Source organism: Trachemys scripta, chromosome 3 (assembly GCF_013100865.1).
Source record: "Trachemys scripta elegans isolate TJP31775 chromosome 3, CAS_Tse_1.0, whole genome shotgun sequence".
Classification (NCBI taxonomy): Eukaryota; Metazoa; Chordata; order Testudines; family Emydidae; genus Trachemys; species Trachemys scripta.
The window spans coordinates 149235680-149262212 of record NC_048300.1 but is presented as its reverse complement, the minus strand read 5'-3'; the positions used below and the strand labels follow the sequence as shown (position 1 = coordinate 149262212).

The 26533-nt window shown below is 43.3% G+C and overlaps 1 protein-coding gene across 2 annotated transcripts in view; it reads left to right on the top strand.

Moving 5' to 3' along the window:
* The window catches only part of SMAP1 (small ArfGAP 1), a 175203-nt gene that overhangs the window by 137392 nt on the left and 11278 nt on the right, over positions 1-26533 (top strand). For both annotated transcript variants that reach the window (XM_034766216.1, XM_034766215.1), the window contains one exon: positions 22219-22346. In XM_034766216.1, the coding sequence (XP_034622107.1) occupies positions 22219-22346 (128 nt within the window). The remainder of the gene's footprint in view (positions 1-22218; positions 22347-26533) is intronic.

Genomic DNA, 26533 nt, shown 5'->3' with positions numbered 1-26533 from the left:
ACGGGCAAGTTTCTGCGCAGTAAAGCAGCTTTCTGTGGTGTAACTCCCGAGGCGTACACACTGCCAAGCTACTTAATGCACAGAAACTGCGCAGTCGCAGGGCTGTAAAAAAAAAACCACCCCAGTGAGAGGCATACAGTTTTCTGAGCCAGGGCTACAGCGATTACAGGAGGTGTCCCACAATGCCTGTTCTCGCCTCTCTGGTCATCAGTTTGAACCGCCCTGCCCTCAAGTGACCAGCAGTGAGCCACACCCCTTAAATTCCTTGGGAATTTTGAAAGTCCCCTTCCTGTTTGCTTGGTGACACATGCAGTGGTCTCGGCGCATCTTTCGAGGTGACCATGCCTGCTCCACACACCAGGCAATCCCACGCTTGGAGCAATGTCGAGCTGCTGGACCTCATCAACATTTGGGGAGAGGAGGCTGTCCAGTCCCAGCTGCGCTCCAGCCATAGGAATTATGATACCTACAGACAGATTTCATGATGCATAACAGAAAGGGGCCATGACTGGGACACACTGCAATGCAGGGTCAAAGTGACAATCTGTGGAACGCCTACCACAAGGTGCGGGAGGCAAACCACCGCTCTAGTGCTGCACCCACGAGCTGCTGGTTCTACAAAGAGCTGGATGCGATACTTGGTGGCAACCCCATCTCCACTGCGAAGACCACTGTGGATACTTCGGTGGCTCGCGTGCCAGTCAAGAGTGGACCAAGCCAGGAGGAGGAAATCTTGGATGAGGATGTGGAGGGGGAGGGGAGACCTAGAGGCAGAGGATGACTCGGAGGTTAGAGATGCATGCTGCCAGGAGCTCTTCTCTACCCCGGAGGAGGCTAGCCAGTGTCAGCTGTCAGAGCTTGGCGAAGCGCAAACAAGAGAGGAGGCCCCTGTAAGTGGCTTTGATTTTGGGAATCGATGAAGCAAGTTGTTGGGGACAGGAGGGTTGCATAAAGCAGGCTTGTGTCTGTATGTTGTGCATACCACCACATGCCTAATCTGAGCGGCGGAACAGGGTGTTGATTAACTCCCTCACGTCATGGGAATCTGCCTCTGAGATCTCCATGAAACTCTCATGGAGGTACTGGGCAATCTGCTGCCGTAGGCTCTTTAGCAGAGCTGCTTTGTTTCTTGCTCTATTAAGGGTAACTTTCCCTCTCCCCTGCACATAGGCAAGTTGCATAAGGGCCAGGGTGAAAGCTGCAGTCTTGGAGAAGACCCTCCATTGATTCCCTCCTCACCCTCAGCAGCGAGATATCTTCCATAATGAATGCAGCCTGTGGAAAATATGGGGACAGTAATGATTATAAGGCCCCCCCCTACAGTGCTGGCTCTCCCAAAGAGGCACATGCCCAGTGTACAGTATGGTCCTGGAACACTGATTTCACCTGCCCCTGCAGTCACTCACCATTTTGGGGGTCTTGTGGCTGATGTGTGCTTGCCTGGGGTCAGCCAATTAGTGACAGGTATGTGAATAGTGGCTGTGTTTTAAATCACTGAATCAGTGATCTGTGTGTTGCAAACAATACTGCTTCTGTAAAATGTTGCATTTTGGCTTCACAGATATGACTTGGGAGCCCAGCCTCCCTCTTTATTGTCAGCTGAATGGCTGTGCAGAATTAGAAAGCAGCTGCAAAGAACTAAAGAGGACTTTCTGTGTGATGTCATCATGCACTCTGCGGCCGAAAAACAAGAATGGAAGGAGTGGTGGGACAGTGATAAAAGGGACCAAAAGGAGAATGTGACACACCAGAGCAAAGCCACGGGGCAGCTCTTAAACATTATGGAGCGCCAAGCAGACACGCTTCAGGCGCTTCTAGCACTGCAAACTGAGCAGTTCCATGCTTGCCCTTCCCTGCAGCTGCTGTCGCAAAACTTTCCCATGTGTCTCGCAGACACCACCAACACACACTTATCAACCTCCCGGCTCCAGTCTGTACCTGCTGCATTCCACACCTGCCCCATTGCAGTCCAGCCCTGCGGACTGCCAGTACGCAGTGCACTCAACAGCCATTCCTCTGCAGTTTAGCCCTGCTGAAATACAGTACCCACTGCACTGTACTCCAAAGGACAAGGTTGCATATGATACCTGGACATACACAAATCTTTAACCATCCCGGGACCCCACCTCCTCCTGGGACCCTCCCTTTCCCTATCCCCCAAAGTGCTGATGTGGTTTTTTTGTTTGTCTCTTCCCTCCGGTTCTTGTTTTTTAGTAAAAGGATTGTTTTGGTTTGAAAACAATCTTTATTTCATTAATTGAAAGCAAACAGAGCCCTGCAAAGCAACAGGCAATTTTCTTAAACCTTCATAGATTCTAGGACTGGAAGGGACCTCGAGAGGTCATCGAGTCCAGTCCCCTGCCCTCATGGCAGGACCAAATACTGTCTAGACCATCCCTGATAGACATTTATCTAACCTATTCTTAAATATCTGCAGAGATGGAGATTCCACAACCTCCCTAGGCAATTTATTCCAGTGTTTAACCACCCTGACAGTTAAGAACATTTTCCTAATGTCCAACCTAGACCTCCCTTGCTGCAGTTTAAGCCCATTCTTCTTGTTCTATCCTTAGAGGCTAAGGTGAACAAGTTTTCTCACTCCTCCTTATGACACCCTTTTGGTTCCATGAAAACTGCTATCATGTCCCCTCTCAGTCTTCTCTTTTCCAAACTAGACAAACCCAATTCTTTCAGCCTTCCTTCACAGGTCATGTTCTCAAGACCTTTAATCATTCTTGTTGCTGTTCTCTGGACCTCTCCAATTTCTCCACATCTTTCTTGAAATGCGGTGCCCAGAACTGGACACAATAGTGCAGTTGAGGCCTAACCAGCGCAGAGTAGAGCGGAAGAATGACTTCTCGTGTCTTGCTCACAACATACCTGTTAATACATCCCAGAATCATGTTTGCTNCCCAGAATCATGTTTGCTTTTTTTGCAACAGCATCACACTGTTGACTCGTATTTAGCTTGTGGTCCACTATAACCCCTAGATCCCTTTCTGCTGTACTCCTTCCTAGACAGTCTCTTCCCATTCTGTATGTGTGAAACGGATTTTTCCTTCCTAAGTGGAGCATTTTGCATTTGTCTTTGTTAAACTTCATCCTGTTTACCTCAGACCATTTCTCCAATTTATCCAGATCATTTTGAATTATGACCCTGTCCTCCAAAGCAGTTGCAATCCCTCCCAGTTTGGTATAATCTGCAAACTTAAGTGTACTTTCTATGCCAATATCGAAGTCGTTAATGAAGATATTGAACAGAGCCAGTCCCAAAACAGACCCCTGCAGAACCCCACTTCTTATGCCTTTCCAGCGGGATTGGAAAACATTAATAACAACTCTGAGTACGGTTATCCAGCCAGTTATGCACCCACCTTATTGTAGCCCCATCTAAATTGTATTTGCCTAGTTTATTGATAAGAATATCATGCGAGACCGTATCAAATGCCTTACTAAAGTCTAGTTATACCACATCCACAGCTTCTCCCTTATCCACAAGACTCGTTATCCTATCAAAGAAAGCTATCAGATTGGTTTGACACGATTTGTTCTTTACAAATCCATGCTGGCTATTCCCTATCTCCTTACCACCTTCCAAGTGTTCGCAGATGATTTCCTTAATTACTTGCTCCATTATCTTCCCTGGCACAGAAGTTAAACTAACTGGTCTGTAGTTACCTGGGTTGTTTTTATTTCCCCTTTTATAGATGCTATATTTGCCCTTTTCCAGTCTTCTGGAATCTCTCCCATCTCCCATGATTTTCCAAAGATAATAGCTAGAGGCTCAGATACCTCCTCTATTAGCTCCTTGAGTATTCTAGGATGCATTTCATCAGGCCCTGGTGACATGCAGGCATCTAACTTTTCTAAGTGATTTTTAACTTGTTCTTTTCTTATTTTATCTACTAAACTTACCCCCTTCCCATTAGCATTCACTATGTTAGGCATTCCTTCAGACTTCTCGGTGAAGACCGAAACAAAGTCATTAAGCATCTCTGCCATTTCCTGTTACTCCCTCTTCGCTGAGCAGTGGGCCTTCCCCTATCTTTGGTCTTCCTCTTGCTTTTAATGTATTGATAAAAAGTCGTCTTGTTTCCCTTTATTCCTGTAGCTGGTTTGAGCTCATTTTGTGCCTTTGCCTTTCTAATCTTGCCCCTGCATTCCTGTGTTGTTTGCCTATATTCATCCTTTGTAATCTGTCCTAGTTTCCATTTTTTATGACTCCTTTTTATTTTTTAGATCATGCAATATCTCTTGATTAAGCCAAGGTGGTCTTTTGCCACATTTTCTCTTTCCTAACCAGCGGAATAGCTTGCTTTTGGGCCCTTAATAGTGTCCCTTTGAAAAACTGCCAACTCTCCTCAGTTGTTTTTCACCTCAGTCGTGATTTCCATGGGACCTTACCTATCAGCTGTCTGAGCTTACCAAAATCCGCCTTCCTGAAATCCATTGTCTCTATTTTGCTGTACTCCCTTCTACCCTTCCTTGGAATTGCAAACTCTGATTTCATGATCACTTTCACCCAAGCTGCCTTCTGCTTTCAAATTCTCAATGAGTTCCTCCCTATTTGTTAAAATCAAGTCTAGAACAGCTTTCCCTCCTACTAGCTTTTTCAACCTTCTGAAATAAAAAGTTGTCTGCAATGCAGTCCAAGAATTTGTTGTATAGTCTGTGCCCAGCTGTGGTATTTTCCCAACATATATTTGGATAGTTGAAGTCCCCCATCACCACCAAATCTTGGGCTTTGGATGATTTTGTTAGTTGTTTTAAAAAAAACCTCATCCACTTCTTCCACCTGGTTAGGTGGCCTGTAGTAGACTCCTAGCATGACATCACCCTTGTTTTTTACCCCTTTTAGCCTAACCTAGAGACTCTCAACACTTCCGTCTCCTATGTCCATCTCCACCTCAGTCCAAGTGTGTACATTTTTAATATATAAGGCAACACCTCCTCCCTTTTCTCCCTGTCTATACTTCCTGAGCAAGCTGTACCCATCCACACCAACATTCCAATCATGTGTATTATCCCACCAAGTTTCAGTGATGCCAACAATGTCAAAGTTGTATTTATTTATTAGCACTTCTAGTTCTTCCTGCTTATTACCCATACTTCTTGCATTTGTATATAGGAATCTAAGATACTGGTTTGATCTTGCCTCCCAGTTTTGCCCTGACCCTCCTTTCTCTGTGCCATTATAGCCCACGCTCCCTCTTGTTTCCGACCCATCTCCCATGTCTCCATGTCCCCCACTTACCTGTGGGCTTTGGTCACCTGTCCCCGTCGTACCTAGTTTAAAGCCCTCCTCACTAGGTTAGCCAGTCTGTGTCCAAATAGGGTCTTTCCCCTCCTCGAAAGGTGAACGCCATCTCTGCCTAGCAGTCCTTCCTCGAATAGCATCCCGTGGTCGAGGGAGCCAAAGCCCTCCTGGTGACACCATCTTTGCAGCCAGGCATTCACCTCCATGATGCATCTGTCTCTGCCTGGGCCCCTACCTTTGACAGGAAGAATCAAAGAGAATACCACCTGCGCTCCAAACTCCTTCACCCGTACTCCCAGAGCCCTGTAGTCACTCTTGATCCGCTCACTGTCACACCTCACAGTATTATTTGTGCCCACATGGATGAGTAGCATGGGGTAGTAGTCAGAGGGCTGGATAATCCTTGACAATGCCTCCATAACATTTTGGATATGGGCTCCCGGTAGGCAGCATACCCCCCCAAGATGAAATGTCAAGGTGACAGATGGGCGCCTCAGTCCCCCTCAGCAGAGAGTCTCCGACCACCACTACCCTACGTTTCCTATTCACAGTGGTGGCAGCAGACCTCCCAACCTTAGGGGTATGAGGCTTCTCCTCTTTTACCCTCTTTTAATAGGGGGTGATTCCTTCTCTCCTGTATCAAGAAGAGCATAATGGTTACCTATTACCATGGCGGGAGGGTTCGGAGCAGGGGTGGAGCACTGCCTGCTGCCAGAAGTAACCAGCTGCCAGTGTCCACCCTGAGCCATCTCCTCCTCTACCAGTGGTGTATCAGCAGTCCTGTGTACTGGGACAGCTATCTCAGCTGTCTCCACATGGATACTGACCAGGAATTGCTCGTGGATTCGGATGCTCCTCAATCTAGCCGCCACCTCCTATAGCTCTCCCACCTGCTGCCTCTCCCACCTGCTGGTTCCACCAGCAGGCACCTTTCACATTGGATGGTCCCCCTAGCCTGAATATCAGTAAGTGGAAATTACAAGTTGCAGTCTTTACAAAACCACATCAAGATCTGGGTAGAAGCATCCACGCTCAGGCGCTCTGGCTACAGGCGCAGATGGAGGAGACAGAAGCAGTGCTGGAACAGGTGTTGCGGGTCTTCCTAACCATCGTAAGCCTCCCTCTCTCAAACTCCCCTGTATGCAGCCCCTTAATAGTGCATCAGCTGCACCAGTCACAATCACCTCCTAGCATTACAAACACTGCACTCCCAAGCATAGCAACAGATATTAGTGGCCAGGTGGTCTGGTGCCAGAATTGGAATATGCATGCCATCAGTCGCCCTGCCGCAGTTAGGGAAGCCCATTTGTGCAAAGCCATCCACAATGTCACGCATGTTGCCCAGAGTCGTGGTCTTTCGGAGCAGGATGCGATTAATAGCCCTGCACACTTCCGTTAACACGCATCCATTGGTCGACTTTCCCTCTCTGAACTGGTTAGCAACCAATTGGTAGCCGTCTGGAGTAGCCAGCTTCCACAGTACAATAGCCACGAGCTTCTCCAACGATAGGGCAGCTCTCATTCTTGTGTCCTTGCGCTGCAGGGCTGGGGCGAGCTCATCACACAGTCCCTTGAATGTGGCTTTCCTCATCCAAAAGTTCAGCACCACTGCTCATCATCCCAGACGTGCATGACAATGTGATCCCACCACTCAGTGCTTGTTTCCCGAGCCGAAAAGTGGCGTTCCACTGTGGTCAGCATCTCTGTGAATGCCACAAGCAATCTTGTCGTAGCTACTTTGCATGGCGAGATCAATGTCACACTCCTCTTGCCTTTGTAGTTTAAGGAATAACTCCACTGCCACTCGTGATGTATTAGTGAGAGCGAGCAGCATATTGATCAACAGTGCAGGATCCATTCCTGCACATCGAAGAGGCAGAACACACAATACACAAACCGTTGAAAGATGGTGCCAAATGTAAACAGAAGCACAGGGATTGCTGGGATGCAAAGCAATGCATCCCGGGGCATTGGGACAGGACCCAGGATGCCCCGCGATCCTCTCCGCCTTCCCACAACTCTTAGCAGCAGAAGAGGAAGAGATGCTCTGTGGAATAGGTGCCAAAATGCACCGCTCTGAATACCGCTGCAAGTACCACAAGTGTGAACATGTTATTGCACAGGCAGCTGACAGTATGAACACACAACAGCGGTTTCCCTTCAGCGCTCTCTGAGTGGCACTGTAACTGCTGGTGATGTAACTCTGCCAGTGTAGACATACTCTCAGAGATGTGATTCAGAATGAACGATCAAGACTTACACATAGCCGGAGGTGAAAATGACCATTTGTCATCATTCATGAAACTAAATTTCTGTGTCACAAAATGGCCTCAAATTCAATCAACATTTTTATGTACAATTTGAAAACTTTAAATTTTCACCACTCCAGTATGTTAGATTTGCATGTGTTTCTCCTCAAAACATTGTCCTTTGGATGGAATGTTGGATCAGTTCAAATTTGATTGTGTTGCTCTCTAGTGGCTTCAGTCTGCAGGGAAAATAAGAAAAGAAGGGATGTTATACACCTCTACCTCAATATAACGCTGTCCTTGGGAGCCAAAAAATCTTACCGCGTTATAGGTGAAACCATATTATATTGAACTTGCTTTGATCCACCGGAGTGCGCAGCCACGCCCCCCCCCCCCCCCCCCAGAGCACTGCTTTACCACGTTATATCCGAATTCGTGATATATCGGGTAGCGTTATATCGAGATAGAGGTGTAGTTAGAAAGAGGCAGGATAGATTTGCTCTGTCACAATCTGTACATTTTTCTCAGCTACAGCTAATGCAAAATATTCCATATGAACATAAAATATTTCAGTTTCAATAGGTTTAAAAATGATTATGAAAAGTCAAAGCTCCACATTTTAATGCAACTGATATTTTTGTACTTGGATGTAATTTTTAGCCATTTTATATTACTAATCACATCAAGTTTAGAAAGCTTTTGTGTTCAAAGCGAAGATTTTCTGTTTTCAGTGGTACATGTTTCCTGCACGTACTTCTGTGAGTTTGAAATGGCGCATTCTCATTTTTAACCAAGAACTTAATTTTTTTTTCCAGAGGTGAGAGGGGAGGCCACGGAATCTATTCAGCTATATTCTAGTTAAAGAAGTGTGGGAGGAAAGTGCTTTTCAGGTGTTTCAGTTCTATAGGATTCCTCCTCTTCACTCATTCTAACAGGCAAGATGATAACCAATTGCTATCCAGGATTTTCCTGCTCTCTAGAGCTACCTTCTCATCTTTCTAGCCCGATTCCTGCCTCATTCAGGGTAACGTGGCTGTGTTTGGCCCATTTGCCTCTTGACAAGGCTAAAAACAAAAGACCTCTACTTAATTATGCGTCTTGAACTAGAGCGTTCTTGCAGGGACGTCAAGTGTTCTTTCTGCTTTCCAGTGAGTGAAACCTTTACTACCTCGGTGGAATGAGACAGTGGCTGAAGCAATTTCTTTGACTGTGAAGACAGACAACCAGCTTCTCGACTGCCTAAAGAGTGGGAGAAGTTCATACACGGGGAAGGGGTGCTCCATGTAGCAGCAGCAAAGCAAGACAATCTCTGGGACTGCAAGACAATCTCTGGGACTGAAAGACAAAACTAACCAACCCAAAGGGGAGAAAAGCTCACCCATGGTGGGGGAGAAGGGGAGACTGTGAGGCAGCCTCAGAGTAGGAGCCTCAGAGTGGGGCTTATTAATGAACTAACTCCAAACCCCTCTTTTTTTTTTTTTTGCCCGTGAAGTATTTGAGTAGATCAGAGAGTACTTCCTAGCTGTTAAATCTTACCAGGAGGCTTTAATCTCCTCACCTAGGAAGTGCATAAAAAGCTTTGAGGAGCTTTGCAAGCATTTACATTCAGGCTGCTTTTTCAACTATTTCCAGAGACTTGTTTGGGACAAATGTAAATTCTCTCATTAATAAAGAAATCTCCAAGTCACTGGTGCTGCCCTTTCTCTCAGCTTTGTATGACCGCTATAGTGGGCCATAGTTTAGAAGAGGGAGCGGTATCCTCCAACTTTGAATCTGAGAAACGAGACCCAGACTCAATTAGGAGGCTATCTTAAGGTTTGAGAATATTTACTAAGGTATGTTTTTGGCAAATTCCCTCCTAGTCTATCCCTCAGTCAAAAATCATGGAGACTTCCTATACCTCTCCTTTTGCCAGTTGTTAAATGAGCTAAAGACCTATATACGCTTACGGAAGGTTCAGGGGATAAATGGCTCTCCACAAACATCCCTGCGGAGTCCAATGTCAGCTGAAATATCTCCTTTATAGGGGGAAAAAAATGTCTGGTGCAGGAAAGTTTCCCATAAACCTTGTGTCCCCCAGTTAGTTATTTGATAGATGCTGGAATTTCAGAAAATGAGATTTTCTCTTTCTGCCTTTCTAGGAAAGTGCTAGTTGTGGTGTCGGATGTTTGACTGCGTGTGTGTTTTTTCCCTGTGTGCTGTTCTAGCTCTGTGCAGACAGCAGGCACAGCAGACCTTGAGCGAACCGCCCAATGACCACAAGATTCATTAAGATGCGAAGGTGCCCAGCCAAGTTTATTGTCAACGAATCACAATAATTGCACCTGGCAGACTCTATGAGGATACTAAGGCTAGGTCTACACTACGGGTGGGCGGGAGGTGGTGGGGTTGACCTAAGATACGCAACTTCAGCTACAAGAAGATCAGGAGTACTTGTGGCACCTTAGAGACTAACAAATTTATTAGAGCATAGCGTAGCTGAAGTTGTGTATTTTAGGTCGATTTACCTGGCTGTGAGGACGGCGGCAAGTCGACCGCTACCACGCCGCCGTCAAATCTGCTTCCGCCTCTTGCGTGGTGGATTTCCGGAGTCAACGGCAGAGCCATCGGGGATCGATTTTATCGCGTCTTCACTAGACGTGATAAGTCGATCCCCAATAGATCAATTGCTACCCGCCGATCCGGTGGGTAGTGAAGACATGCCCTAAGACATGTATGCCCATGACAACAGACTTAGCTCAATAAATGGCGGGATTTTCCATTCCCGCCTCGGCTGGACAAAGATACTCCATCTCAGATACTTTTATACCCTGATACAAACAAGTTATGTACTGCCTCTGACATAATTAGTTACTGCTCCCTGAAAGGCTAGTTATCACTCATCACCTTGTACATGTTGGTTCAATCAAAACATCTCTATTATGTACTGTCATCTTGACCTTATCTTTTAGGAAGGCTCAGTGTGTTCCTGTTATCCTTGAGGAATGTTTTTGTACCATCCTTGATAACAGTATGTTCTGGTACCACTTGATATTGGGATGTGATTGCATGAGTACTCTGTGCTTAGCACTTCTTAGGAATGTGTAATTTTGCAATATCAGCCCTGTTCTTGACAGATTCTGTGAGCAGGTCCTGCCTCATACCAGGCCTCTGATACAGGAGCTTATGTCTCAGACTCTCTTCCTACTACATTCCCCCGCTTTTTATCTTTTTATAGGAAGGATGTTTATCCATTGTTCCAGAAAAGCATAATGCATGGACTGAAGATGACTCAGTGGGCTAAAAGTTATTTCGCCATGGTTATTTGCTTGACAAATTGGACAGGATAAAGTGCTGAATCCAGGGTTTTCTCCCATAATATTATGCCCTCTGAAGGGAAAAGCAATCATATAGATATTGTTCCTTCCATACTGGGGAATTCTATAATGCTTTGAGCACCTTGGGAGGAGTTGAGGATGTTAGCAGTAAACTTGATGGACTCCTGGGTAATAGTGTTCAGAGTACTGACCACCACAATAACTCTGAATAGTTTCCTCCCTACTGAAGTAGGAAGAGAGCTTGAGATATAAGCCCTTGTATTAGAGGCCTGGTATGAGGCAGGACCTGCTTACAGAATTTGGCAAGAACAGGGCTGATACTGCAAGAATACACATTCTTAAGAAGTGCTAAGCACAGAGTACTTACGCAACCACATTTTGATATTAAGTGGTTCAAGCCTGTGCGCTAAGATATTTTAGTAGTAAGTTACACAGGGCAGTCTTTTCCCTTAATGTCATGTTTCCTGAACATAGTGACCTTGCTTTACCCTCTAGTTAGTTCCTTGGTGCCTTTGAGGAGTATGAACCTGGTTACCCTCAGTTTGAGAAACCTGTATTTGAGCTTCTCCACTCTGTAGATTTACAGTTCTTCACCCTGAGGGTACGTTTCTGGGAAGCAATCACCTCAGCCAGAAGAAGAGTTCTCTGTGCCTTTCTGTAGTTCTCTATATTTGGCCTTCCCTAGGGACAGGGTTGTCCTCTGTTCTAGTTATTGCCAAAAGTCCTGTCCTCATTTAAACAAGATACCTCCATTCTGAATTTTTCAATTCTAAAGAAAGGGAAACATTATAGATCCCTGAGTTAGGTCCCTAAAGGTATACTTGGATATGAAACCTTAAAGAGAATGGATCCCCTGTTCCTTTTGCTTCAAGGACTCAAGGTGTCTAGATAGTCAGATAAATCAGGTCTACTATCAAATAGACATCCAAAGTTGCTGAAGTTCCCTGTCCAAAGATACTTTACTCCACTAGATCCAAGGCCAACTTCTTCACTAGAGAGGGGATGTTATATCCATAGACCAGCTTTGCAAAGATGCCACGTGTCCCTTACATTTTTTTTTTTCAGAGCATTGCTGTCTGAATGTGCAGGTGTCTGTGGGTGTAACCTTTGACCACGAAGTGCCTCAATCTGGGCTCCCCTTAGAAGCTCTCCATCTGGTGGAGTAATGCATTGGGGTTAGACGTTCTCATTGCCTTCTTCTGCGCTCCCTCTTCTGTATCCACCTCTGGGGTCTTATTTTTTCCTTGAAGGTTTACTCATAGGGTACTGCTACGAAGAACTCAGCATCTGCACCATTATGGCCTCAACTACAGACAAGCAAATTATATTCCCACTTACCGATTCATTTGCTTTCTGTAATTTGGTTAACACAACATAGACTCCTACACTACTAGGTTTTCTATACTCTGACAACAAACACGCCACCTTAGGTAGGGAGGTTGAGTAGGCCAAGATTATATTTTCTATCAGAAGGAACTAAAACTGAGAAAAAGAGGACGGAGCCTTAGAGAATGTGAAAATCCTGTACAGGTTGTCATCCTGCCTGTCAGAGTGAGTGAGGAGGGAGCAACTCAATTTCTGTCTTGATTGAGCCACAGAAATAAATGTATCTAGTATGTGGGAACACAATTTGCCTAATGGTTTTTTTGGGCTTGGATAATTAAACAATTGAAGAGACAGCATGTCTAGTTGTTTACAGATAGGCAGGCACACCTCAGTTCTGATCCTGGACTTTTTCTCTGATTTGTTGATTTGATATGTTCCCTTTGCTAAGTCACTTAACCTCTATATTTGTAAATTAGGATAATACTTAGATAAGAAGGGTGTTGAGGTTAATAAATGGAAATATTTTGACACTATCTAGAATTTTAATTATTGATAATGTCTATTAAGGCTTTAATTTTGTGATTTTCAAATGGAAAATCAGTGTCTCAAGTTTTTTAAAAACTGTTGTTGATGATTGAATATCACACTCAGGTTTACCACCTTTAGAAGGTTTTAATTGTGCACAGAAGGGCAAATTTTAATCCTAGTACCTACTGTAATTAACAGGAATTGAGCTGTGCATTGAGCAGATGCATGCGGAGAGGGTGGGGGAGGAGGGATCCTCAGGGTTCAGGGCAATTTGCAGGAATGGGATGGCTTTGCAGGTTCCAGAGCCATCAACAACTGTATGTAAATATCCATGTACATGTATACTTGGATGTTTGTATTTCAGGGGAAATCCTGCATATTCCTCCATGACTGCAGAGGGCTTTTTCCGGCAAGGGGAGAAGCTTGGAGGGGATCAAATAGCCCAGCATACAATTGTGCAAACTGATAGGTTGGGGCATGCACACATTGCCAGAGACATAGCCTCAGCACCTACAGGATCCAATTCAGTCCTCTTCCTCCTCCTCCTTCCCCAGCTCATTTTAGACTGTAATAATCTCTGCAGAGAGGCTTTCTCCAGGCTGCAGAGATGCTGCGCCAACCATATGGCTAGAGTAGTTTCCATAGCCCCTTGCATATGGATCACTACAGGGGAAGGACTAGAGAATCTGCATTGTGGTAGGTCCTCTTTCCCCACTGAACCCATTTGCTGGCTCACTATACTCTACTCCTTGCATTGCTGTGAAGGAAGCTTCCACACAGCAGATCTCTGCACCCTGTGAGATGTGTGCATCCACTGCAAAGCCTCCCTGCAGTTTGTGTAGTGGAGCCATACTATTTCCGCAGCCTGGGGACCCATTATGACTGCAGAAGAAAGGGCAAGATTAGCCCCAGAGGCCAGATTTCTAAGCATGTATATAAGTACATCTCTACCTCAATATAACGCTGTCCCCGGGAGCCAAAAAATCTTACCATGTTATAGGTGAAACCGCATTATATTGAACTTGCTTTGATCCACCGGAGTCTGCAGACCCGCCTCCCCGAAGCGCAGCTTTACCGCGTTATATCCAAATTCGTATTATATCGGGTCGCATTACATCAGGGTAGAGGTGTAGATAGCCACACAAACCATGGACAGTTCTTGGCACTTGGCAAGTTATCCTCCCCTGTAAATGCTACTGAATCGTTGGATCCTTTCCCCCCACTACCTTTCAGAAGCCTTTTTAAGGGAATCCATTTGGCACTGTGATGGTTCTTACTGAGCCCTCAGGTCACCACTTCCGTGCATAAGGCAGTCTGGAACTGTGCAGTGATAGTTGAAATAAATTGAGAGTTAGCAAATTGAAACGTTTTATAGCTTGGTGGTCATCTAAAAACATAAGACAGATATGTGCTTATAATTATGATTCTCTATAATTATTTGATTTGCCTAATTATGAACATTTTTATATTTATAGAGTGAAATCATTATAAGCTACACTTTGTATATTTTTAACAAAATTAATATTTTTAAAAACCTTCAAATAATCACATGGTTGCACATCAGCACCTTTAGTTTTCCTTTGGAGTATTTTTTTCTGACTGTATTTATTAACTGTTTTTCACAAAAACGTGAAGTAAATGTAAAAAACACAAGCAACATTATATTAGGGATTTTACACATACTAAAATCAGGCAATTCAAAGTTGTGGTTCCCATAGCAACTGTAACTGTGCCACATTTCATCTACATATTAAGGCATAAAGGTTAATATTCCTCTATAGTAATGCAAAATTCAGTTATGCACAAGTGGGGGGAAAGACTCTCAGCTGCTGTGTATACTATAATTTTCAATTGCCTGTCTTTTGTTGTATTAAAGTTTCAAATCTAACATAGCAATAGCATGCCCTTTCTCCTTCAAGAGCACGTTTTCATGCAATGCATTCTGGGTTGGTCACTTTCCATAGGAGACTGAAGACAGTCTAAGGCCATGTCTACACTGTTGATGCAGCAGTGTCGATTTAGCGGGTCTGGTGAAGACAAACTAAGTCGATGGGAGAGCGCTCTCCTGACGATGTCAGTACTTCACGGCCCTGAAAGGCGGAAGCTGTGTCGATGGGAGAGCATGTTCTGTTGATATAGTGCAGTGTAGACACCACTGTAAGTCAACCTAAGTTAGTGTAGACCAGCCCTTAAACTTCAAGGGCTCCTCATGTGATTAGACCCTCCCACTGATTCTATTCCAGGATGTTCTGCTTCCAAATAGCAACACAAGGCAGCCAGAGAACTCCTGTTTTGTCAATCACTATTTTTCCCTTAACAAAATGTTCTCGAAATTGGGTTACTATATTCACTTTTTCTCCCTTATTTGTTCCCTTATATCTTCAGTCTGCACTACTAGGAAACATAGGCTACGGATCTTACAGTGGCACAGCTGTACCGCTGTAAGGTCTCCCATGTAGCCGCTCTTTGCTGGAGAGAGTTCTCCTGCCAGGATAATTAAACCACCCTCAATGAGCGGCGTTAGCTATGTCAATGCCAATGAGAGGCTCTCCTGCCGACATAGCACTGTTCACATCAGTGCTTTGTCAGTGAAACTTATGTCGGTCAGAGGGCGTTTTTTTTCATACTCCTGACCGACAGAAGTTTTACTGGCAAAAGTATTAGTGCAGACATAGCATTAGTCTCCAGCTCCCAGGTTGAACTGCAAGGAGCCCATACGTTGCAGATTGTGAGGGAAGAAGAGAACAGTGAAGGGACTGTAATGTCTTGTCCTGTCCTCCCTGTTGTCTTGTAGGCAAACTGGCAGATAGCTGGAGCCTGCCAGTTACTTTATTCTTATGTGAACAATAGTTTGTGGTGGAGGATAAAGTGTTTTACAGCATACAGTAAACTGTTTGTTTGGTTTGTTCTACTGAATTTTTTTCTTTTCTTTTCTCAGATAAATAAAAATTCTATCCTTGATTTGTCAATTGTTTCTTTTTAGCAGTGGGAAAAGGAATGCCAGGGAATATTTCTATCAGAGAGCTGAAATTATAGTTGTGCTGTGTGTGAGTAAGTAATGGAGAAGTTTTATATTAATGAAATTCTGATTAAATAATGTATCTCACTGATGCACTTTTCTAGCATGAACACAGTCTTAGAAAATGATCCAACAATAAAATAGATGGGGAAGTACAGTATGTGGAAATCTCATTTCTACCTTCTTCCATCTCTCACATTTCTCTGTTGCAATAAGCCACACATTTCATGTGGTGTTATTGAATCTTTAATGCTGATGCTTTGATAATATTGGCCCTCAGAATGAATTTTTTTCCTTCAGGCAAATCATTGTTACAGTGCTAGAGCACTGGAAAATAACTTTTTTATGGCATGGCAAAAGAGGAAGTAATTTCCATACTCTTTATAGATTTATGGATTTGCTGTGGATGTCTTTGATGCTTTTGAAGGGCTTGTTAAGACTATTTATTATTAACATGTTCCACAATTTAAGTTTGATGAATGTATTACAACGTTAGACTGTTAATGTCCACTGGTCCTTCAAGTAATAGCTATATTTAGTTGCTTCAATATCTGCTTCTCAGTAACATATACTGTACATTTTTCACTTATCCAAGCATTTTACTTACTGTATTTTTATTATTTAATATGTATGTTCGTGTTATGGCATAACTAAATTTGACACGTAATCTGTTGTTCTTTAAGTGCCCATCCACATGGATTCCACTCTTGTGCAAAGCAGGTCTCCATACATGCGAGATCTGATTCTTCTGGCTAGCAGCTTCCATTTTAGTCAGATATTTTAAGGGGGTTAGGGAGGGTTAACTAGACCACCCTTTTGCCCCATACATGAGCTCTAGCAGTATGTCCAAAACAAGATTTTGAGGGTTCGGAATCTGCTCCTTGAGTGAAGCTCTAATGCTGCTTAACGACTGGCACACCGAGTGCCTCTTTTGTTTAGAAGAGGGACGTATTCCTCAACAGTGTTCCATATGTCTGCCCTCCTGTAAGCAGACTCAAAAAGGTCTGCCTAAAATTATTCGTCTTGGAGTACTTCTTGGCCTCTGCAGTTGAAGAGCAGCCAATGGGCTGACAAAGATAACTGGCACAGTAGTACCAACCATTAAAGAGAGAACCAACAGTACCCACCAAATCGCTGCACTATGTTTCTCTTAATACCAGCCTTCTCAGTACTTGGCACTTTGGTATCGGTCACCTTGGAAATGTGTTCCTTGTTACACAAAGCTTTTGTACCTGGTGTTGTAACACAGGGCAAATACAATACAGAGTTATTTAACTGGAACTGGTACTCTCCTCAAGAGGTTGAAGATGGTGATAGCTAATTAATGAGTTACAGACTCAGCAGTGCAGCAAACAAAGGAGATATGTCTGGTACTGACATCATCCCCCTACCAGTTAGGTAGGATACAACAGATCCAGGCACTCTATTCTAATCTATATATATAGATATATATTTTCTTATACTTCACCCATCCGAGAGCCTTCCAGTTGTACCTTAAGCAACATGACTAACATCTGTCATGTATTTGTTCTCTCATCCTCTCCCCAGGAGGGCCTGATAGGATAGTTCCATCTTTGGAGGAGTGTGTACTCCTTTTTCCTCATTCTCTTCAAGGCACAGAAGGGAGTCATCTCCTACACGTAGGTAGGGATTCTAGGGAGGACTCCATCTGCAGGAAACAACCTGGGGCTCATAGGGGCATCCCTCCTAGTATCCTCCTTTGTGTCCCCCACCCTAGTACCATCTACTATCAGCCTTAGCTCTATTGGACAGCCTGAGATATGCAGACATATTCATGCAAGCCTGCATTTTCTCCCCATTTTCAAGGATTATAACCTCCTCTCCAGAGAGGGCAGTACAGACCAACCCAGCCAGTGCAGACTATGATTTTAGAACAGAATGGGGAGGAAAGTGAGGAGGAGCAACATCTGCTAGGAGAAGAACTACTTGTCCCCATTTTAATTTCTTCCTTGTCCCCCAGTGAGGCAGTAAATCCCTGAATGTCTTCCTCAGTTGACATCTTCAAGTTATTCCAGGATCTTATCAAGAGACTTTGGATATACTTGTAGAAGTTGTGTGAGAAATTTTACACAGCCCTAGATATCTTGCACCCTTCCTTCCAAGAAGGCTTACCGTGCTACTAAATGAGGGGTTGTTGGAACCTGTAAAAGACTTGTGGCACATGCCAGAATTGACATCAACCACATCTAATCAAGCTAATAGGAAGAACCAAGTCTCTTCCATGGGATTTGGATGCTTTCTATTCTAGCCCAGTACCAGGAGCTCCTGTAGTATCTCCTGTCTGATAGTTCAAAGCAGCAGGGGCTTGCCAAATATACACCCAGGGAGAAAGACCCAAAGAATCTCTACCTATTTGGATACAAAGTCTACTCTTGTGCCAGCCTCCAGATATGTGGCTGACTACCAAGCCTTCTTCTCTAACTATGACTGTCTCAGTTAGGACCAACTGTCTTAGTTTGTGAACTAGGTACCACAGGAACATTGAGAGGAACTAAAAGTCATCATGACTGAGGGATAACTGATACTTTATACTTCCCTTCAGACTGTGCTGGACAGGTCCAATACAGAAGTTTGTACTGTAGCCACATCTGTAGTGATGAGAAAATCTTCCTAGCTTCAGTCCTTAGAGATTCTCAGGGAGGTCCAAACTACAGCGGAGAACCTTCCCTTTGAGGGTAATTAACTTTTTAATTCTAAAACAGTCTGTTTATTTGTTGAGGACTTCAGGACAACTACTGTATTCTTTGGGCCTGTACATTCCAGCCCCAAGAAGGAAACAAGTGAGACCACCTGCTTCCTTAAAGCAGCATCCCTCTTCCCAGTAGTATCATCAGCCTCGGAAGGTAGAGGAGACTCAAACCTTCATGGCAGTTCCTTATACATTGTTTCATAAAGCGTGGGTTGCTCTCAGGCCTTATTTCAAGTTTCTGCCCATGGTTGTTTGTGTTCCATATGAACAAATTTATTCTACTCCCAGTTTTCTTCCCAAATCCATTCTCAACTTCAGGGAAAGTTAAACTTCATATGCTTGTTATAATCGTTTTCTATTAATTGATAGGTATTATTTTGTTTGTATTGCAGTAGTATTTGCAGCCTCAATTAGTAATTGGGGCCTAGTCTACATTATAATAATTATTTTAAATTATCCAGGGCAATAATCACGTCTCTGTAACGTTCTTTGACTAGTGTCCTTCAAAAATAGCCGCACTATACCTCTTCCTATTATGTAACTCTAGTTATTTAAAGGGACATTCCCTTTTTTAAACATTGCCGAGACTAGTAGTATGAAATAAACTGCATTGTTTGCAACCCATGTATTCACGCATTGAGACTCTGAAAACTGACTTGCATGATTTTTATAGTCCAAGCTGAGAAAAATACATAATGTAAATAAATAGTGAAAAGAAAATCAGATTGCTAAAACTGCCTTATTAAAACTCAGAGGATTTAATGGTAAAATAGGCAAATAAATTTGTTTACGTATGACTTAATATTGGGCTTTTTGTTTACCATTTTTTAAAGTAAATGTTTAAAATCAAGAACTTGTGAATGTTTTTTATTGTCTAATATCATTAGTCTTGTTCACCCTCCCTCTTATTGTTTGTTGCATCTTCTCTTAAACTAGATCGTAAATTTTAAAAGTCAAGGAATGTATCGTATGGTACGTTTGTACAAGGCCCCTTACAATCTTAACAGGATCCCTGGGCATTGCCGCAGAACATATAATAATTTGATATTTCCCTTTTAAAATAGTCTTCACAGGGCAGTGGGAAAACATAGATAAAAAGTTGTTATTTAGAGAAAATAACACTATCACTGAGCTAATTTAAAAGGTTACAATAGACACAGCAACTGAAAAAGGTTAAGGGAAAAATATATTCAGAGCCAATATTGAAATAAAATAAAGGAATAAAATAAACTTAATTGAGCTTAGAATAGTGTTAATCTTATTTATCATTAGGGCCCTACCAAATTCATGGTCCATTCTGGTCAATTTCACAGCCAATTTCATGTTTGCAGATGTTTACATCTGAAATTTCACGGGTTGTAATCATGGGGGTCCCGACTCAAAAAGGAGTTGGGGCGGGTGTTGCAAACCTGTTGTAGGGGAATTGCCATCCTCATGTCTGTGCTGTCTTCAGAGCTGGGCTCTGAAGGCAGCAGCTGCGGAGCTCCCTGGTTCCAGGAGGTGGAGGTGGGTCTGATCACCCCCATACTGCTGGGAGCGCCCCAGCTAGATGCTCCATGCCGACATTCAATTAATGACATTTGAAACCGTTTGAACTTTTTTTTTTTTTTACTTGCTTTTGTTAACTTAAAGCAGTGGCTCTCAAGTTTGAGGCTATCTTACAAAACGACCTCAGATGCTCATATCTACCAATCAGTAAGTTGAGCCCTTACTGTGATTTGCTGCTGTAAAGTGTCAATCAAAAAATCCTGTTAAGTTCTTTACCTTTCTTTTTAGCTTTATCAAAACAAGCTGCTAATTGCATCTGGAAGGGGGCAGTTCCCTGTACAATGATCTCCCTCCCCTCCCCCTGCGGCTGTGAAGCAATGGGGAAAGGAAGCGAGTGGCGAGGAGGGGGTGAGGAGCTATCTATAGCTGGGAGAGGTATCCAAGAGCAGAGGTCCATGGAAAGAGGAAGTCCTGTCCCTCCTCAGCCCGTCCTGGGGTGCTCCCAGCAGCATGGGGGAAATTGGACCCACCTCCATCTCCAGAAGCCTCCTGCAGCTAAAGGAACCTCCGGGACTGCCGCCCAGCCCCGGAGCTTCCTGCAGCAGGGGAGGTACTAGAGGTGGGTCTGATCTCCCCCGAGAGCAGCTGTGCAGGGAAAGGACAAGTCTTGTTCCTCCCCAGCCCAGCTGGGACTAGCAGCCAGGAGCTCCAGGCTGAGACACTCCCAGTAGCACAGGGAGATTGGATTTCACAGGGCAGGGCTTATTTCATGGTCCAGGACACGTTTTTCATGGCCATTAAATTGGTAGGGCCCTATTTATTGTCTATAATTTATTATTTTAGTCTAATGGTTTTATTCTGTACAGCCACATCTGCAGTTTGACATGATGTAGTCTTTTGGCCAGGAGAGGCCATTTTAATGGGGTGTCTAGCCCTTCAGTGCCATAATCAGAGAAGTCTTTGCTTCTGCTCTCAGCGAAGGATACTCCCAGACTGATTCCTTTCTTATTCTACACAAAATACTTTATAGAATCTGCATCTTAAGTTTTTTGTATAAAGTGTAGCCAGAACATAAAGTTCCATGAAACCCATCCATTCAACTTCATATTATTTGCCTACCAAGTTCAGTGTAAGAAAGCTGTTAATTTCTTAATATATGGTGTAATGTGTATTCAGCTGTCACACATTCTTTCCATTTTTTCTAAATAATGATGCAAAATTTGATGCAAAACAATCTATAGGTGGTCCAGAAATGTCAACCATATTTTATTATAATTTTACATATTTGTCTACTTTTGGGAACATACCTTTCTCCACAGTCACTGTTTATATTAACAGTAATGTCCATGTTTTAATTTGGTATAGTCTCATCAACATCATAATCCTGAATCCTGCTAGGAGTAAAAAATAACAATTGATTTGTGGGCATGTTTTCTGTAAGATGTAACCCACACACTCACATGTCTACCCATATAGCAGTTATTAAATGGGGGAGGGGGGGATGTAAAATGTTTATACAGCATGATTTTGTTATATGCCTTCTTCCAACTTCCATCATCTTCCAGGATTATCTAATTTGGACCTTAATCCTAGAAACACATTCGTGTATGCACAGCTTTACTCAGATGAGTAAATTCATGCATGTATATAAACATTGATATGTTCCAGGGCCTTCGATTATAAGTTCTGGACAGGTCATGAACCATGTTATTTTGTGGCTGTCAAGCACAATGTACATCTCTACTTCTATAGAAATAAATCTCTCTCGTTCTAAAAAAAAAGATACCTAACATCATCATTTTTCTTCATGTGAAGAATGTATTCCATATTTTGAATAAATATGGCATTGTAAGTAACTTCAAGCATTATCAAATATTTAATTTTCCCTAGTTGTTCAAATTAATGTATTTGATAGCTCTCATGTTGAGTAGCCCAAAACTTTTGGGAGCTAGATGTAGGATAACTATTAAATTCCCATTCATAATACTATAGTGCTGGTGAGTGTTGGACTAAAATTGTGAAAATGCTTGCAAAACTGTATTCCATTAAACTGATTAAGATGCCATTGTGGAAGCCTTAAAACTGTATTTAAAATGTTCAGTTCTTAATTATATTGATATAATGTACTTTTAAAATTAGAAAAGTCCTTTCAGAATTTGCAGATATGAGATATTGTATTTCAGTGATTTGCTTCCAACACTGAGCATCTTTTTAACCAATGACAATTTAAGTGATTTGATTTATATATTCATATTTTACAATTATTAAATTCTTGTTTTAATAGAGGTTTCCACTTTAAAACTTGACTCCATTGTCTTTTTAAGATGGTCCTCCTGAAGCACCTGTTACAAATGGAAGCACCGCTACCATAACAACACTGAACGATGACTTGGATATCTTTGGCCCAATGATCTCTAATCCTTTGCCAGCAGCTTCTGTACCTCCTGCTCAGGTAAACTTCAGAGAGGTGCATTTGCATGTTGTTTTCCTCTTTATTGAATTTTGTTTTGAAAAATGCCAGACCAAACTTTTAGACTGAAATCATCTACTTTTATAGGTACAGATACCGCATTAGGACAAGCTTTCCCACACTGCCTTACCAACATCTTAACCAGAACTAGAGAGATCAACAATACACAGTGAGAGAGAGTAGTTTTTCCTGTATGCCCATTCAATCTTTGGCCTCTCTGAGATTGCCCAGGAAGGTGTGGGTTGTCCCAGTTCTTGTCATGTGGACTTCTTGCACTAAGAACTAGACAAAGAACACCATCTGATGACATGTAGACAACTAAGCTGTCACCAGATGTCAACAACTTGTGATCTCAGAGCAGGGGTGGATTTTATCTGGTGAGCTAGATGTGAAAAGCAATATCCTTCACCAATTTGCTGACTATTTACCCGATTTTGGAAGGGAAAGAATGGATACAACTCTAATGGAGTTTTTTCTTACTATTTAAATGTAGTCTGTTGTTGTTACTGGTTGGGGATGTTTTGATTTTTAATGTGATTTTGGAGATTAATTTGAAACATACTTTTTATGATTTTTTTTATAAATGCACAATTTTCTGTAAAATATTTCTTTAAATGGATGGATCTTTGACTTTGGGGGCTAATTATATTAGCTGGCAGCAGGAGAAGGCTGTTATCACAGAGTTGGGGGTGAACTGCTGGATCTGGGAGGGAACCAAGCCTGGCCCAAGTGTCTACTACACCCCTCTCCTGCCTTAAAATAAGGAGTCCCCCCATGTGGGAATCCCAGGTTGTGTGGAGGCAATGGAATACCACGGCCATATGTTGAGTTTGGGTGGAGGGTAGGGTAGCAGTTATGGAGAGAGCCTGGCTCAATTTCTCTTCCCTGCCCCTTGGAAGATGAGGGAGCTTCTGCCCCACGTGGTGCCCTTCAGAGAATGAGATGCTGGGGTCAGTGTCTGCTGCTGCTCTGACAGCAGCATGGGCTCGGCTCTTTAAAATGTTCAGTAGTTTTGACATGTTGCAAAAATTTTCCTGAGGAAAACAAGTGAAAGAAGGGAAATGGTGATTTTTAGCATGTCACAACTCAGCTAAATCTCAGAGGAATGGAAAAAAGAAAAGGAGGTTCCCTGCTGAATATCAGAGGCCTGCTGCAAACAATGGAAGTGTTCATATTTCTCAAAGAAAAGGTTGTGAGAATACTGTAAGGGAGAGTGTCAGGCAGCCTAAATAGAAGGTAGCTACTACCTCCACATATAATATTGCTTTCTGTGACCCTTGCTCGTCCAACGACCTATACAATATGTTTCTCCTTCTCTAGGAGTCGTAGGCTGGTTTTGTGTTCCTTCTCAGGGTATGTCTACACTACCCGCCAAATCGGCGGGCAGCGATCGATCCAGTGGGGGTTGATTTATCGCGTGTAGTCCAATCGCGATAAATCGATCCCCAAGTGCTCTCCCATCAAGTCCTGTAGTCCACCACTGCGAGAGGCGCAGGTGGAGTCAACGGGGGAGCGGCAGCAGTTGACTTACCGCAGTGAAGACACTGCGGTGAGTAAGTCTAAGTATGTCGACTTCTGCTACGTTATTCACATAGCTGAAGTTGCGTAATTTAGATCAATCCCCTCCCAGTGTAGACCAGGTCTCAGAAACCAGTTGTAGGAAGTAGCAGGATTCAGTCCCCCACGTGTAAAAGGGCTTCCTTAAAAGTCCTTGAAAATAGTCTGGAAGTCTTCTTTCTGCAAATTGGATCCTGAGCCTAACTGGCTTTATGCTTTTAAAATTTGCAAAAAAATTCTTCCTGGGCTTGAGTGGGGGACTTGATCTTCCAAGATAATCCCTGTCCCCACCATCCATGATGCTGTAAAATGTAAGGTGGGAGAGGTGACACAAGAAGACGACCAGAAAGTGCTCTGGGCATGTGCAGCCCTCCTTGAAGGGAAAATCTGCCTGCTTTGCTAGGTCCCCCACAGAAGGAGCAGAGTCCAGACAACTGAGGATGGGCCAGCTCTCTCTCCAGTCATCCTAGGCAGACTGATCCCATAGTTAGTTTCTGGCAGGGGCTGTGCCAAGTTGGTTGAGCAGGCAACAGGAGACCCTTTGTTCCATATAGAACAAGTCCTGATTCTGAAGGAAGAGGCTGCAGAGAGTGCCAAGGGACAGGGGGAAAGTAGCATTAGCACTACTTTCTCCTGGAGCACTTCACAGTGGAGTGGCTCCAGCACCTCCCACCTGCGGCTCCTTAAACACTGCTCACCCAGACTTTACCTTCCCAGTTTGGGATAAGCTATTTTGCCATGGAAACACTGGACGTATGTTCTCCTACAGGGATCTAGCCAGTATGAGTGGTCACAGAGATCATTGGTGGTTCTGTCAAGAATTCTGTCTGCCTGTGCTTACTGCTAGCAGTGGCCCTGTAGAGACTCCTAGAGCTCCTTTTATCTCTTCAGCAACCAACGGATCTCCTTACAGCCTCACAGCCTTCAAGAAAATGCATCCTAGAATACTCAAGGAGCTAATAGAGGAGGTATCTGAGCCTCTAGCTATTATCTTTGGAAAATCATGGGAAACGGGAGAGATTCCAGAAGACTGGAAAAGGGCAAATATAGTGCCCATCTATAAAAAGGGAAATAAAAACAACCCAGGAAACTACAGACTAGTTAGTTTAACTTCTGTGACAGGGAAGATAATGGAGCAAGTAATTAAGGAAATCATCTGCAAACACTTGGAAGGTGGTAAGGTGATAGGGAACAGCCAGCATGGATTTGTGAAGAACAAATCATGTCAAACCCATCTGATAGCTTTCTTTGATAGGGTAACGAGCCTTGTGGATAAGGGTGAAGCTGTGGATGTAGTATACCTGGACTTTAGTAAGGCATTTGATAGGGTCTTGCATGATATTCTTATCGATAAACTAGGCAAATACAAATTAGATGGGGCTACTATAAGGTGGGTGCATAACTGGCTGGATAACCGTACTCAGAGAGTTGTTATTAATGGTTCCCAATCCTGCTGGAAAGGCGTAACGAGTGGGTACCACAGGGGTCTGTTTTGGGACCGGCTCTGTTCAATATCTTCATCAACGACTTAGATATTGGCATAGAAAGTACGCTTATTAAGTTTGCGGATGATACCAAACTGGGAGGGATTGCAACTGCGTTGGAAGACGGTCATAATTCATAATGATCTGGACAAATTGGAGAAATGGTCTGAGTTAAACAGGATGAAGTTTAACAAAGACAAATGCAAAGTGCTCCACTTAGGGAAAAAAAATCAGTTTCACACATACAGAATGGGAAGAGACTGTCTAGGAAGGAGTACGGCAGAAAGGGATCTAGGGGTTATAGTGGACCACAAGCTAAATATGAGTCAACAGTGTGATGCTGTTGCAAAAAAAGCAAACATGATCCTGGGATGTATTAACAGGTGTGTTGTGAGCAAGACACGAGAAGTCATTCTTCCGCTCTACTCTGCTCTGGTTAGGCCTCAGCTGGAGTATTGTGTCCAGTTCTGGGCACTGCATTTCAAAAAAGATGTGGAGAAATTGGAAAGGGTCCAGAGAAGAGCACCAAGAGTGATTAAAGGTCTTGAGAACATGACCTATGAAGGAAGGCTGAAAGAATTGGGTTTGTTTAGTTTGGAAAAGAGAAGACTGAGAGGGGAACATGATAGCAGTTTTCAGGTATTTAAAAGGGTGTCATAAGGAGGAGGGAGAAAACTTGTTCACCTTAGCCTCTAAGGATAGAACAAGAAGCAATGGGTTTAAACTGCAGCAAGGGAGGTCTAGGTTGGACATTAGGAAAAAGTTCCTAACTGTCAGGGTGATTAAACACTGGAATAAATTGCCTAGGGAGGTTGTGGAATCTCCATCTCTGGAGATATTTAAGAGTAGGTTAGATAAATGTCTATCAGGGATGGTCTAGACAGTGTTTGGTCCTGCCATGCGGGCAGGGGACTGGACTCGATGACCTCTCGAGGTCCCTTCCAGTCCTAGAATCTATGAATCTATGAAAAGGGAGACATCCTCTTAAATGTGCTATGCCCTACTTCTCCAAATCATTACAGAAGAGATTTGCCATTTGATGATTAAAAAGGACATAAGGAGAAGCATTTAAGCCAAATTTAACCTATTTCCTGAATTTTAACCTTTCTAAGTATAGCAGCGCTAACA